The sequence below is a fragment of the Schistocerca gregaria genome, chromosome 8, assembly GCF_023897955.1.
Source record: "Schistocerca gregaria isolate iqSchGreg1 chromosome 8, iqSchGreg1.2, whole genome shotgun sequence".
In the NCBI taxonomy this organism is placed as follows: domain Eukaryota; kingdom Metazoa; phylum Arthropoda; class Insecta; order Orthoptera; family Acrididae; genus Schistocerca; species Schistocerca gregaria.
The window spans coordinates 409,792,331-409,809,431 of record NC_064927.1 but is presented as its reverse complement, the minus strand read 5'-3'; the positions used below and the strand labels follow the sequence as shown (position 1 = coordinate 409,809,431).

Here is a 17,101-nt window from a genome sequence, read left to right as displayed (position 1 = left end):
GCAACAAAGTAATATGAAGCTACCAATAGCAGGTAAACAACAGCTATGTAGTATAATTGTGGAGGCAGCACATTATTTAAGTAACAGCTTTCTTTCTAATTTACTCGAAACTAAATTTGGCTATCATAGGCATGAAGCAGTATAGTGACAGTTTGCTGTTGATAGAGTATACAGATCAACGTTCTATGATTTTCTTATATTTTGTTAACATATACCTTGACTCATCCCACATCCCTGAAGGTTATCCTTCTAGTTGGGATCTATGGAAAACAATGAATGAATGAATGAATGAATGAATGAATGAATGCAAACACAACACAAGACATACAAAAGAACAAACGGATCAAGGACAGTATTTAATGTACAGTTACACTGAACAAGTGGATCAAGAACGGTATTTAATGTACAGTTTCACTGAATCTAGTAATTACTTAAGCACTGAATTACAAGAGAAAATTGTAAGTCATACCAAGGAGCTTCCTGTAACAGTTCACCGCATTCTGGTAATGACAATGCTTCTCTGCGGTCATCAATGTCTCCACAAGTTTAGGCTAAGGGGGAAAAAACCAAAACATTCTGCTCTTTAACATGTTCTTGTCAAAGCAAATGTTACTGAACCTCTCAGGTTCAAGTGTCAGATGTGTTAATGAAACACATCATCACTGTTTTTGTCTGAAGATCACAAACAAACACTCTACTGAAACAGTGAAATGTTTCAGTGACACCATCTGACATTAGACCCAAGAGCCTCACCAATAGAATGGTACAAATTACACAACTGTAAAAATGCGCTTCTAATAACTATGTGGACACATTAATCAGGAAGCCAAGTAGGAAGTCAAATGATGGACCTATTATTGCAATGGGTGTTTACATTAACACATCAATATGGTGCTCAGAGTAAAAAAATAAGTTTTCAAAAGACATTTCCACTTATCTGACAGCTCCCCCCCCCCCCCCCCCCCAAATCTCTCTCTCTCTCTCTCTCTCTCTCTCTCTCTCTCTCTCACACACACACACACACACACACACACACGCACGCACACACCTACCGTATGGGCAGTAACCTTCTATTTATGTGCTTATCCACAACTCTACTTTCCTTTTATATAGTAAGTGGTTGTCTATGCTCCTTGAACTTATTACATATCCACCTCTCTCTCCTTTGTGAAAATACTCTAAACCAACTTTAAAAAAAAAAAAAAAAAGAAAAGAAAAAAAAAAAAAAAAAAAGCTGATTTCATCACAGGAAAACTTAACACACTGTCAGTAAGGCAGGTTATTTTAATTAACAGTGTACAAATTCCGCAAAACCTTTAACACTTACAGAAGAATTTCAAAGGAGTAACTGCCTTGATAAATAAACTGCCTGTTGGCTTCTGCCTCGGGTTCTTTGGCCAAAATTTGTTACAAGATTTTTCTGACATTACACCAGCACGAGTGGCTGACATTGTCAAAGCTTCACCTTCTGTTGCTGCTGTTGGACTGGAGTCAAGCTTGCAGCTGCAGGTTATATGCACCTGGCACACCATGTCCATGGGCTTTTCCAAGGACATTTCCAGTGTGGTTCTCTCCTGACTACCCGCAGTGGTCATTCGCTGCAGCACGGGAAGCCAGGAACCGTTCACCTTGAGGCTTTCTTCTTTAAGGTGTTCACATATTTTTATAGTTTTTCTGAACAAGCAGGTGTGAAGCTCTTCTGTACAGCAAGAGCCTCCATGTCAGTGAATTCTACTGTGGTCCGTCTCACACAGCGCATGTTCCACCACGGCCAGTTTCGCCACCTGCCACAACCTACAATGCTACTTATGTTGGAGATTCTGGTACTGATTGATCATCCAGACATTCCAATATAGATTTTTCCGCATGTACATGGTATGTGGTATATTCCCAATATTGCAAGTGGGTCCCTTTTTTCCTTTGCTGATCTGAGATGCTCTTTGATCTTCTTTGCCAGTTTATAAATGGCCTTTACACCGTATTTGTGCAATATGAGGCCAATTCTGTCCATTGCTCTGGGAATGTATCACAGGAAGGCTGTACACAATATTTATTTTTCTGGTGTATCACTTCACTAAGTTTTTTATTCTGTGATGCTTCTTGTGTAACTAGTATAGTATCTATTGCTCATCAGAATACTTTCCAGTTGCTGCATTTTGTGTCTGAGGTGCTATGGCACACAGTTAACAAATTGAAATAACATCACTATATCCATCATCAAAACATTGTTGAGTTTTACTCTTTAGCAGAATCATGTATTTTACAACATATGTGAGCTGCAGCACCTCAGATGTGAGATACAACAACTGGAAAGCATTCTGATGAGAAATGAATACTCCACCCGTTACATAAAAAGTGTCACAGAATCAAAAATTCGGCAAAGCAACACACCAGAAAAAAAAAGATCACTTAAGGCCTTTCTGCCATACATTCCCTGAGTGACAAACAAAAGTGGCCACATACTGTGCAAACAAGGAGTAAAGCCTACTTAGAAACTGACACATAAGACCAAAGAGTGTCTCAGTTTTGTAAAGGTAAATACGGACCTACTTGCAATGTCGGGAATATACCATATACCATGTACATGCAAAAAAATCTATATCAGAATGAATGGATGATCAATCAATACCAGAATCTCCAACATAAGCAGCATTGCAGGTTGTGGCAGGTGGAGAAATTAGCCGTGGTGGAACATGTGCTGTGCGAGACAGACCACATAGTAAAATTCACTGGCATGGAAGTTCTTGCTGTAGAGAACTCCTATCACACTCGCTTGTTCACGGAAGCTATAGAAATACAGAAATATGAGAACAGCGTCCACAAGAAAGAAGAAAGCCTGAATGTGAATGGTCCCTGGATTTCCATGCTCCAGCGATTGACTGCTGCAGGTAGTAAGAGGCGAGCCACCCTGGACTTGTCCACAAAACATCTCTTGGACGTTTGCGTGCCAGGTACATATAAACTGCGCCTGCGAGCTGGACTCCAGTACACTACCAGCACTGGAGAGTGAAGCTTTGACAATGCCAAGCACTTGTGTTGGCGAAATGTTAGAAGAATCATCAAACAAAGATCAGTCAAAGAACAAAAGATAGAAGCTAAAACACAGTTTGTTAACAAGTAGCCATGAAAGTCTTGACAATTTTTTGCCTTAAATAAAATTCAACATCCATAAACATTTCACAAAGTGGGATAACATTATATATCCCTCATCAAAACACTATTCAGTTTTACTCTTTAGCAGAAACATGCAATTTGCTAAGTAGACAGTTAACTCATGGAAGATAAATGTTTTCTGAAGTGAAAGACCAATCAGAACATTAAGGCTAAAAGAAATATTAAAATGAACAGGAAAAACAATTTAAGGTGAGAGTTTGAGCAATAATTGTATAAAAACTAGTAACCTCATTCTGAGACAGTGAAGCAGTGAAGAAAATATTGGAATGTCCAACATGTTAAGTAAGACATGATGCAGATTTAAGCAGTTGTTCAAAGATTATAATTAACAATTCACTCTTTACCCTGTTTATTGACCAGAATTTATTTAAATTTCCAAAAATATCAGTGAAGGACATTCTTCTTTGTAAAAGGAATTGGTGTTTTCTTTCTTGAAACGTGATTAATTCAACTTCACTCCCCTTGTTAATAAACAACCTAGTACTGACACCAACAAAGTTATGACATATTCTAACCAAATTATGCTTACACATCCTCCTACTCTACTACAGGCCATTAACTGATCTCACAAGTAATTTGATTTAAAACATAGTCCATGACATGTAAAATGTTTAGTAGTGACAATCAAAGTACTCTACAGGAGCAAAGAGAAACTTTCTCAGCTTCATAATAAAAGATAATGATTTTTAGTTATCAAACACACTTATTTTTTACTGTAAGCTCCTTTGAGATCAATGCACTTTGTGAAAAATTTCTCAGGCAAGTAGAGTCCATCACTGGAGGAAGATTCTGACAGGGCTGCCAAAAACCCATATATAAGGTGATCCACAATTGTGGACTGCAAGGTTTGCCAGTGAAATCTATACTAAAACATAAACTAAAAGTTTCTCTACAACTTATTGCCAGGAATGCTTATTATTATTATTATTATTATTATTATTATTGTTATTATTATTATTTTTCCAGGAATGCTGCCACCACAAAAGACTCCAAGGATGTTGAGGTACATTATTCATCATACTGAGAGATTACATGTGACACTGACAGGATGCTAAATTTTCTACAGCAGATGTCAAAATTTTCCACCATTGCATTCAGAAAACAGCTATGTTCTTTTAAATCATAACTGACAGACATGTTACAAAATCTTTAGCGTATCCTGGATTGTATTTGCAACAGCCAGTATTACATTTCACAGATTTTCTCTTATATTACATCACTGGGAGGACACTAGGTCTTTCATGTGGCCCCATATCCAGAAGTCACAGAGTGTGAGATTAGGAGAACATGCACACTGATAAACAACTGGTGCTGGGAATTTACCTCCAAGATAGCGTGTGGATTTTTGTCAGTGCAAACATGGTAACTGTGTTGACTGAAAATGCCACTTCTGGTGAATGTTGCTGCATCCACTGCCAGTACTCTATTGAGGAATTATTGATCTGTGGTGTGTTGGTTCAGCAGCAAATCAAAATTTTGTACGGCATTGAAAATCAGGATTTGGATTTATTGCACATGGAAGGGATACAGTAATTGTTCATTTACTGATCTCTACACAGACTGCTGTGGCAATTGCGGTATGCATCTAATCTCCAAGTACTGGTAAATAGTCAGAGTTCCACAGAATGCTGAGATTCTCCCTCAACTGCAACTGTCCTGTGACACTGCGACCTAGCAGCACTGACTATTATAGGTGCACAGTGACCTATGTCTCACTCAAACACAAATGTTCTTGGAGTGGGATGTCGTCTGCCAGGTAAATGGGCAGCATACATACATACTGACATACGTGCAACAGCAGCAGAATCCTGATGTTTCTGACTGTAAATCAAAGCCACATCAGTCAATTCAACATTTCCATATCCATCATCTTCTGTCAAACACAGCAACTAACTGACTGAATGTTAACAGTACATGCCAGTGTACTGCAGCTGTGTGTTGCATTAATGTACATAGTACCAATGACAAGGCCATACATTAAAACACGGTGCTTCCAGCAATAACTTATAATGACACTTTCAGATCATTTTTCAATGTAGATCTCACACGTAATCTTTGTAGTCAATAACTACAGATCACTCTGTATAGTAGTCATAATGTTTTATTGGTCAAATTACTTATGCTTTCCAACTACAAATTTCTTTAGGTGTAGAAATAGGTGCAACACAGAATGTACCAAAAATGGTGAACAAAATGGATATTCCAACAATCTGTACATCAAATACCCTAAGTTTGCCAAAACACCCTTGTCAGGATGTGAATTGTCCGGTCTGTTATCACAATGTTTTTCCTGCAGTTGATCCAGAAGACTTACATAGCATATGCCAGCGAATTTTTTTAATAATACCATGTTTATAAAAACAAAGAACAGATTTTTCATACCAGAAAATGCTGGTTATAGAGATTGGAAATTTTTCAGTGAATATATAATTTCATTTCTTCTCAAGTGTTCTGTTTAATTAAATTTTTGGCAATGGGGCTTGCATCATCTTCGGACTGCTAAGGAATTATGGGCTGGACTTCTACACAATTATTGTTTCCCCTGGGGCAGTGCTGTAGAGAATTAATTGTTACCATATGCTTTCACTAGAGTCATATCCTCCTTTGTGTTGCGCCCTCAGTATTCCGAGGTCTCTGTCTTTAGCGGAAGCTGATAAACAATGACAGTAGATTATGTTGCAATGAGGTACGAGATCGAGTGTTTGGCTTACTGATAGTCCAGAGAGAAGTCGAATGTGAACTGAGTGAAGTCATGGCAACAACAAATCTTCAGAGTAGGTACCCATTCCCTCATCACAAGGCACTTGCCACCTGTGTGCTGACAGAATATCCTTTCCGGTATATGAGATTAACTTCACCTTTGTTGCAGGACCGTGAGCTTCAACCCACTGCTTTGACTGCTGTTTCACATGTGATGTGAAGTAATGGACTCGTGTTTCATATGCAGCAATAAATTGGTGCACAAAACCAATTGGGTTCTTTTTAAAATGGTACAATTTTTCCCGAGAAACTCATTTTTCATTTGCTCACTGTCAGCAATAATTAACATGGCATTCACTTTGCACAAAGATTCCTCATAGTTCACATAAAATAGACCATACTATTTCTTCTGATATCTCTACAGTGTCATGCATTTCATATACCTTTAATTGCCTTTTCTCCCCTACCATATAAAGCACTTTCTTGGTGTTTTGATCAGTGGCTGCCATTTTGGGACACTGTTTGCATACACACCATTGGTGCATATGTAAATGATTGAGAGATTCAACTATAAGAGGTAGAATGGTCACCAGAATGCATTAGTTTTGCTCATGTTTAGTATTGTTGCCAGCCAGGTAGATTATATAAGAGGCGTGAACAGTGTCAGAAGTTGTGTGAGCACTGTAGACATCAAGATGTTGCATACTTGTATGAGACAGCTTTATAAGCACCTGACAGAGGTTGAAAGATGTCTCAGTGAAGGTCGCCCTTTTGGATGTGACAGCAGCACTATGTTGGACTGCACGAGAATGTGAGGGCAGGCATACTCTTCATCAAGGTCCTGGTAGATTGTGTCGGAGCGACACAGGGAAAGATCACTGTACTTTGCACCTAGCACATTGTAATCACTTCACATCTGTGCCTGGCATCTGAGTACAAGTAATGGGCTCCATGAAACATTCTGTGTCATCCCACATCATTGACTGGAGCTAGCAGCAGCTGGACTAGGGAATCACCATTCTATGCAGAGGCTGCCATTAACACTGTAACCCACTGTTTTCATGAGCATTTACTGTACAAGGGGATGTCACACCAGTTATCCTGCCCAGTAGCAAACACAATGACAAAGAATGAAATGTAATTAATTCTGTAACTCCAATTACATAAATGCATGCTCACTAAATTCTGAGTTGACTGATACTATGTGCACACGTGTCAGCTAATTAATTTAAAAGCTTTCAAATTAAATTAATGATTTTACACACCAAGATTAATTTTCTCCAGCCAAGAGACCCCACCAATACCTTGCCTGCTTAAAAGACTATAGCTTTGATAGGACACAGTACTTTTCCCAGTCTTCAATTAGTTAATCTAATACATGGCAAAAATGCTCAGAATTTGTGGGCTCTGCATTCAAAATTAAGCAATTGCCAAGCCAACATTTAGGAACACCAACTGTTTGCATTTTTGGAGAAATGGCATCAAATCATGCCTCCCAACTTGAACTTCAACCAGACGGACCATCCCACTGGCCTCAGGCACAGCAACTGGTACCTCCTTAACCCGTGGTTATGTTTGCTACAGTAATCTTTTTACTACCCGTGGAAGCACATTACAGAGTGGCACCACAGTTTGCATAAGCATGGAAAGGTGACCTCTGGCCCCCATGCGAGTGCAATCAATTGCAGAATTTGGATGTATATCATTGTAGATGGCAGAATAGCAGAAATTACTGCATCTTCAAATGCCTTTGTTGGTTTCCATTCTTTGTAACTACGTCATGTGAAGACTGGCTGTTATTGTCAAATGTGGCTCTTGGCACGAAACTAGCAGCAACTACACTGGGTGCTACTGTGCAGTCATACCAACTGGACCAAATGCATTCGATATAGCAACTGAACTGGAGTAATCTGATAAGCTTCTATGTGCCACCCCTGCTGCTGCGTTCATTTCAGAATCTACGGCTTGCAGCTCTTCGTGGTCCATCTCCTTTAATCCATTCTCACTGTTTTGGGACAGGGCTAAATTATTGTGTCTTTTCCCCACACATTTGACTTTTTTTAATAATCTGTCCTACAGCAGGTCAGTAGCTTGCCAAGTCACTCAGAATTGTGGGTGGGCTGTTTCATTTTCAACTTCTGCACTTGCTACAGAATATGGCGAATGTGATAGGACTCGAATAAGTTTCACATGACGAAATCCACTAGTCATTGCCAGGTGTCTTTCTCTCATGGCTATGGGAAATGGAATTCACTGTTGGCCATACCTGACCGAGCCATTAGTGCTATTCCCATTATAGATGTCAAGCGCAATGTTTTTCTTAGTCCAGAAAAATTAAGAAGAGAGATCTTTGTTTTTCCTTCATTGCTCATTGCAACCTTTTCTGGCACAAGGTAAAGATTATGGAGCAGCACAGACATCTCAGCTGAAAAAGACAGGGACTGGTCAGATGCTCCATGAGGGCCACTGCCCTACACAATGCCTTTCGCCGAAGCCAATGTTATTACTGAGGCCATTCCTGCTACCTGTGGCAGTGTAACAGCCAATGCTGAAGCACATATGGACACTGTCAATGCCCGGAGCTTGATGGCTCATTTTCTATTGACATCCTGTCTAGTAACAGCAAGCTGCCCAGCTGTGTGTTCAGCACCGATATCGCAACCGCTGCTGGAGATGTCTACTTAGCCACCAATGCAGACTCCTGTGCATCTATTGTTTCTGACACCAATACCACCATGTTGCAGCAAGCAGACAGTAAGGGTACTGATGCGTAGCCGTCAACACCACCACGTGCAGAAACAACCATTACCAAGGCAAGTACTGCTTTGCAACCAGCTGTTGCTGCTCATGAGAAGCAGGCTATGTTGGGTCAGCTGTTGGCAGCTATGGATGTACTGATCGTAAAGTTAGACAAAATGTTAAATGCTGAAAGTACAGAATTACACACATCTCTGGAAGAAAAATTAGGGAAACAGTGTGATAAGCTAAGCTCAGAATTAGACATAAAATTCAAACAGCAGTTGCGAGTACCTGGAGCAATGAAAACCCCATTTTAGGATGCTCACCATGATGAATTTTCAAGGCACCTAGACACTCAAAATCAGGGGCTTCAAAACAGGGAGAGCTTTTGGATCAGGTGCTTGTGGCAAATAAGGAGGCACATGTGAAAGTCTGATCGAGATTGATGGATGTGAGGATAAAGTTCAGGGGACTGACGAAACATTGTGACAGCTGCTTTCCATATAGAGGAGCAAAAAGCTACACTCGAGACACTTAGTGAACTAGTTGGAGAAACTGGTATGACTATTTCAGGGAACACAGACCCCCTTTCACAATAGAAATAAAGGTTGAATTAACAGAGGGATGCTGAAGAAATTCAGTTTAGGAGCTGCAAAAAAGATGAAAGATGATGGTGCAGTATGCTGACCGACAAGTACGATTAGCTGATAACATCAGCCGTATGATACATAGCACACCAACTGACTGGCGAGTCTCTGAAGACGGTCCAGACAGGCCTATCTATAGGACATCAGGAAGTGCCTCCTACAAAGCTGCAATGGATTGGCAGTAAGGGCACTGCTAATAGCCCCTGTGTCTGATACCAGCAAGTGTACAGGTCAGCTCTGAACCACACTCACCAAGACACAGTTAAACTTACTCTCTGCAGTAGTAGCTGCCCCCAGAGTGGGAGGAAAGAACCAAGCCGGTTAGTTTACAAGAACAGAAAGAGCAGCGACTGTTCCTGCAGGAAACAATTTGTGAAGTGTAATCAGAGAAGAGCCATTTCATGGCCAAGTTATGAACAGTTCACAGTTTTGGCACTCCAGCATACAGTTCACTTCTCCTAACTGGGAACATTTTAGTGGCCTATAATAAAAAATACACCCTGTTGACTTCTTACAGAACTACTAGAACTGGTACAACACTCTTAATATCAGCTACTGTCAGTTGACCCATGCCTTCAGGCAGCATGTTGCTTCCAAGGTGAGTCTGTGGTGGCATATAATGGGGTCATTACTCTGCACACTTTGCACAACTGAACAGGGAATTCTCAGGCCAGTTCTGGAATGGGGCATGTCAGTAGAGAGTTAGACGCTCTTTAATGACTGGTCCAGCATACAGTCCTAGCAGCGGAACTCTCCTCAGTTCTTCCTGTGCAACATGTCTGCAATATGACACCTGAATGACCCATAGGCCCCAGAGAGACTATTCCTTTAATATGTGGGCAACGGACAACTACTCATTGTTCCAACAGTTAACACTAAGCAATCCCTAAAAAATTTGTCAAAATTGGATGATTTCTAATAGAAGAGAAATTGCAAGCTAACGAACAATGAGGGATTAAATCATAGTAACAACAATTCACAGCAAATAAGGGCCAGAATACAGACAGGTTGGCTCCCGCTGTTCTACTTTGTATGCAATCCTATTTAATGTGTTAAGGTTTATAAAAAAGTTTCACTAAGTTTTTCTTTCAAAATTACGATGTTACAGTTCTTGCACTGAATACATGGTGTGGAAATTATCAAAATTCTAGAAACAAATTCCCTCACAAAACTTAATTATTCAGTTGGTTATTCAGATTGTAATGAATTAATAAGTTTCATTAGAAATGATGGTGACCAAAAGTTATCACAGTTACAAAATTTTATGCAGCTAGTCATAGGCAAAATCTTATGCACTTACACATAGATTCAAAATGAGGCACTACTTTTAAATTAAAGAGCTATTTTTCCTCTTTTCAGTAACATATTTACATTAGCCCCAACTTAATGGTCAAAGGATGTTGTTAATTAATGATATCACATGGTCTGGACTTTCAGTGCCAATTATACTATTGTAAATTTCTGGGATGTGTTGATAAACTTTTGATCACCTCATTATTCTGAATGCAGTGACACCCATATAGATGAGCAAGAGTCTCTGATTAAAAACTACAAAATTTTAACACGCAAGATGAAACCCACATTCATAAACCCAAGATTACACAACATGGGCATAAATTAGAACTGTATATTTTAATAGATGTTGCTCATGTCAAATAACGTACAAACAAAACACAATGACAGGCTTAATAGCCAATAAAAAAACCTGCAGAATTTATAAACTATTATACATTAACAAAGTTCATTAATACCATGGAGCAAATATTTATAAGGTCAACACTCATGCCACTTCAGTCAGTCTGCTCTTAGTGTTTGTTTAGTTCTGCTTTAATCTTCTTCAGTCTAGCATCACTATTAGCTTGGGATCTGTTACGCACAGTCCAACTGTGGGACCTGTTTGTGCTCCTTCTACATTTGGTTTAATTAAGGCTAAATGGACATATTTCATTAATATGAGCAGTATCCATTACAATGTGCAGGTTTGGTTCAGCTGCAAAACATTGGTAATTATAAAGACTGTTTCATGATGTATGTACTTCATTAAGAGTGATGCAGCCTCACGGTGTTTCATAAGTAAAGTGCTCAATTCTATTTCTGAAAGAAACAGTGACTATTAAGCTCCAAATATGTCCATACTGATTACCTGTGTGTAAACATTGTTAGACCTGGGCTTTACTGGCAGGATCTCAGTGAATTATCATTTCAAACTTCCAAAGGAGACTTTTGACTTATTTTAAGTGTAGAGCCAGTAATATTTAATTTCAGATGCTGATTCAGTGAAAGAGTGTGGCTACCAAAGGTTTGTACCACAAAATGTAGGTCTAGTAATGTGACAAGGTCAGGTCAACTAAATAACCAGTCTAGATGGAATCAATGCAGTAATTACCTTCAAACCAATAAAAATTGTAGGAACTTCATCACTGTACAATTTACAAACACCAAATATGCTGTTCAATGAGACAGATGAAACAGGGTCAAATTTATCCCACAGTTTCAAGACATCATATATAATAATTTATACATGACTCTACTGGTTGTACCCTGGCAAAAACAATTTTGGGAAGGCCTGTAGTCATGCAATTAGACCACATACACAAGAAGAAGATGTTCACTCAAAGCCAGCAGTTGCTCTAAGAAGGCTAAGGCACAAAGAAGCATTAGGAAGGTCTGACATGACACGACTACATAGAAACATGCCATCAAGGAAGGGGATTTTGGTACTGGTGACAAACCAACATCGATCTGATTTAACTGAAAATAAAACTGCAAAATTCTGTTATATGAGAGACACTATCAAGTACAAAAGGTTGTGGCGGATACTACCGCTTAGTTGTCAATCCAGAAATTGAGCAGAAAAGGGCAATCAGAACACTGGGAGCATCAAGCTGTTTATCAACTAAGACAGCCATCCCATTAGATTTATGTTTCATTTATTGCTTTCGAGCATTGTGATTGTTGTACAGTTGCACTGCCCAACAAATTTTCCTATCATGTTTAGAAGAGTGAATGTCATTCTGTGTATTTTGTGTTTGTGACCACATATGGTAGGATTAAGTGAAGCCTTTGTCTTTGACAGGCTTTTGAAGCACCTGAGAAGTGACCGAGTTCGTTGAGGAGTAGGGAAAGTGGAAGTAAGGAAGCGTGTCGCGGCATGGGCTGGCTAAATAGCAAGAGTAGTAAGACTGAGGCCTGAACCCTTTGAGGCAGGTGTACCTGGGAAGTTACTGCCTGTCACCTTGAAACTCTCCTCTCTCCTCCTCCTTATGCACACACGCAGTTACTTGCCAGAGGCAGACTGGACCTGGGGGTCTACTACACAAACACACAAACACACAAACACACACACACACACACACACACAAAGACGTGAACTGAAGCCAACCAATTAGAATGAGGGAGATTTAAAACGGAAAACCTTAACATACTCGAAAATAAGAACAGAGGATGGCATATCCAAAATATTAGAGAAAGATTGAGCACCACAACATAAATGGCTGTGTTCAGAGTGGTCCCATGACTGAAAAGCATGGAATGCTGATGAAAGGTATCAAACTGCGTTTGGCGACGAGTCGTAGTTGTGTGTGACTCCAAATGACCATCATCGGAGAGAATGGTGGTGACCTGGGGATTGGTCCATTTCTTCCAATGTTTTGGAGACATACTGTGATATTAGTCCTGGTGTCACGGTTTGTGGAACCATTGCGTGTGACTTCAGGTGACAGCTTGTAGAGATACTATGCAATCCACAGTATGGCATGTGGTGGAGGTACATTGTATCACTAATACTCATTTCCTTTCCTGTTCCACTCACAAATAGAGTGAGAGAAAATCAACTGTCTCTATGTCTCTGTATGGCCTCTAACTTCTCTTATCTGGTCTTTGTGGTGCTTATGCAAAATGTACATTGGCAGTAGTAGAATCTTTCTAAAGTCACCCTCAAATGCCAATCTCTAAACTTTCTCAATAGCATATTACAAAAAGAATGTCATCTCCCCTCCAGGGATTCCCATTTGAGTTCACAAATCATTTTCATAACACTTGTGTGTCAATCAAACCTACCAGTAACAAATCTATCTGCATGCCTCTGAATTGCTTCAATTTCTTCCTTTAATCTGACCTGGTGGGGATCCCAAACACTAGAGCAGTACTCAGGAGTGGGTTGCACTTGTGTTCTATATATGGCCTCCTTTATTGATGAGGTACACTTCCCTAAAATTCTCCCAATACATCTTCCCTACTTCGGTCCTTACGTGCTTATTTCATTCATATTGCTCTGTACTGTTTGGCCCACATATTTAATCAATGTGACTGTCAAGCAGCACATTACTTTCAGTGTATTTCAACATTATGGAATCATTTTTTCTACTCATCTGCATAGAGGAAGCAAACCATTCATCACACCACCTAGAAATTTTGTCCAAGCCATCTTATACCCTCTCACAGTCACTCAGTGATGACGCCTTCGCGTACACCACAGTGTCATCACCAAAGAGCCACAGACTGCTGCTTACCCTGGCCGTCAGATCATTTATGCATATAGAGAAGAAGAACAGCCTATCACACTTCCCTGTGGCACTCCTGATGATACCCGTGTCAATGACGAAAACTGGCTATCGAGGATGACATGCTGCATTCTACTGCTTATGAAGTCTTGAAGCCACTTACATACCTGGGAACCTAATTCATATCCTCAGACCTTCATTAAAAGTCTACAGTGGGGCACTGTGTCACACACTTTCCAGAAATCTGGGAATACAACACTTGTCTGTTGCCCTTCATCTGAGGTTCACAGGATATCATGAGAAAAAGACAAGCCGAGTTTCATATGATCGATGCTTTCTAAATCCATGTTGATTGGTGGGCAGAAACTTTTCCATCTCAAGGAAATACATTATACTCCAACTCAGAATATGTTAAAGTATTCTGCAGCAAACGAATGTTAAGGAGATTGGTCTATAATTTTGTGGACCCATTATTTTAACATAGTTATACACATCAGTCACCCGTGGTTTTTTTCCAATTGCTTGGGACTTTGTACTGGACAAGAGATTCACAATAAATGCAAGATAAGTAAGGGACTAATGCCATAGATACTCTGCGTCAAACTGAATTTGGGATTCCATTCAGAGCTGGTGATGTATTTGTTTTCAACTCTTTCAGTTCTTTCTCGAGCCAAGTATACCTATTACTATGTCCTCCACAGGGGAATCAGTGCTACGGTCAAACAGCACTATGTTAGGACGTTTCTTCTGCATGAATGATTTCTTCTAAAAGAGAAATTTAGAACTTCAGATTTTCTTTTGCTTCTTTTCTTCATATGTTACCTCTCATGCAACAATACTGTAGTGCCATTTTTCAACAGGACAATACTCATCCACACATGGCATTTGTTTCTATGAACTGTCTGTGTTATGGTACTTCGGTGGCCAGCAAGAACCAAAGATCTAACTCTGACATAGCTTGTGTGGGACCAACTTACATGTCAACTTCATCCCAGTGCCAGTGTCAAGGAAATAAAGGATCAGTTACAACAGCTGTGGGTCAGCTCGCCTCAGGAAAGAACACAACGGCTTTAAGACACCTTTCCGAAGCAAATCAATGCATGCATCCAGGCCAGGGGTGTAACATCATACTGATAAGTGAGCTCATACTATCAAATTCTTCATAAATTTGACTTGATTTGTGATCACTGAAATAACATCACATACCATCTGAACCTGTGCAGTTTCATTTTGTTCCCTCCTCCCCTTCTGTTGCTTCACTTTTTTTGTCAAGCAGTGTATTTGAATTCAGCTACCCAAACTCAGAAATGAAGGAACATACTTCTTATAACATTTACCAAACTTAAGATGGATTTCCACTGATAATAAACCATGCATTAAAGTATTTGATACTTGATTTATGCTGTGCAACACAAACCAACATATAGTAAAACACCATTATATGTTCCTGCATTTTATGTTTTGCTTTATGCTTTTCTGCTTTTTACGTTCATTTTCTTGGTACCAACAGAAGTCCTATTCTCTCAGTACAATCCTTTCCCATCATTAATGACTCCTTGTTACAATATTTCAGGATTTTTAGTTTTCTTTGATACTACCATGACCTTTAACACTGATTTTCATACACATTTCTGCAAAAGTGCTTCATATTCCTGCTCAATGTCAGCCTTGCAACAAATCAGAAAATGCAGACTATAAGCAAAGTTATTGATCACGTAATGTACCATTAGTTAGCACAGTACAGAAAGCAAGATTTTCTTTGTCAGCATGTTGAATCACAGCCATCTGTATTACAGGTTCACAGTGTTAGGAAGGGTGGGAAACTAGCAACCTTCCTTCTGCTCACTGCATTGTATTACCACAGCTTTAATTTAATTTATACAAAAAACATTGCTTCTGAAGATGGCCATCTCTATAATGGGCTTCCACGAATTGTTGTTACTTATGTATGAAATACGCTGCTCTGTACTGGACGCACATTCTTAGGTTGGTACAACCTAATGTCAGATGTAAACATTCCTCCTCAAGATACTCCATAACATGACAACAATTTCCACCATCTTTCTCAAACAGGACATACCCTGAACCACATTACTTCCCAGTCAGCAACAAGCTGTAGAATTAGTGCCTGCTGTTCTATGTTTACAAAGATTGCCACCTTTTGTGTTTTGACCAATTTTGTGCTACAAGTTTTATTTACTGTAATCTTATAACGGTTATCAATAATAAGTTTCACATTTCATGAGAGAATTTTGCTTCTGTGGTTTATTTAAACCACTGGACATGATTGGAACGAAGTTTGTGTGTCAGCACTCAGCTATTGCCTTTGTGGCTGATGCTTTGTATACTGTAGAGACACAAATACAGCTAACTGCTGTTAGAAAGAAACAAAAATAATTAATTACTTTAGATATTTTTCAATATGCAAAATTTAATTCATTCTTACTTGTTGTGTTACAAGTGTTTTACGCTGTTCTGGGTCAGTTGGTTGGAAAGTGTAAAAAGGGGTTTTTATAATATCATCATCATCATCATCATCATCATCATCATCATCACCACCACCATTTTCCTGTTCCAATGAGCCTGATGTATTTGTAGATAAGCTCCTTTAACTTTTCTTCCCCTTACAATGCTTTCATTCATAATATGATGCCAGCTGGCAACTCACATTTTCAGGCCTGTGAGACTTTATTTCTACCATGTGTCACAAAGTCTTCCTCTTGGTCTCTCCCCAGGGGCATTTTGATCAAAGCAAGTCCAGAGTGTCATATGGGGAGCCTCTCTCCTGCTCTCAGCTGATACATGTCTACAGGATAGAAAGATAAGTGTTTATCTTTTTCTGTATTTGCCACATAGTATATTTATTAAATTTCAGGTGTGTTTCTCTGTTTAAGGGGCGCTGATCTCATGTTTTTGTAAGTGTAAATTCATTCAGTCTGTAGCACAGTAGTAGATGATTTGATTTGCTTTGAAACAATCATCCATTCATTTAGTAAGCCTGTCAGTAAGGCTGCTGCTCTCAGCTGAAACATATTGACAGAGCAGCAAGTTCAGTGTTTATCTTTTTCCATGTTTGCCACATAGTATATTTATTAAATTTCATGTGTGTTCCTCTTTTTAAGAGGTTTAATCCTGTGTTTTTGTAGGTGTAAATTCATTTGGTCTGTAGTGCAGTAGTTGCTAATTTGTTTTGTTTCAAAAGCAACTGTCCTTTCATTTAGTAAGCCAGTCAGTAAGGCTCCAGGTCTCAGCTGATACACATCTACAGAGTGGCAAGTTAAGTGTCAATCTTTTTCTGTGTTTGCCACAAAGTACATTTATTAAACTTTGTGCATGTTT

General features: G+C 39.3%; 1 protein-coding gene across 2 annotated transcripts in view; it reads right to left on the bottom strand.

Moving 5' to 3' along the window:
- Positions 1-17,101, bottom strand: part of LOC126284579 (integrator complex subunit 10) — a 106,850-nt gene that overhangs the window by 67,074 nt on the left and 22,675 nt on the right. For both annotated transcript variants that reach the window (XM_049983600.1, XM_049983601.1), the window contains exon 5: positions 470-551. In XM_049983600.1, coding sequence (XP_049839557.1) covers positions 470-551 — 82 coding nt within the window. The remainder of the gene's footprint in view (positions 1-469; positions 552-17,101) is intronic.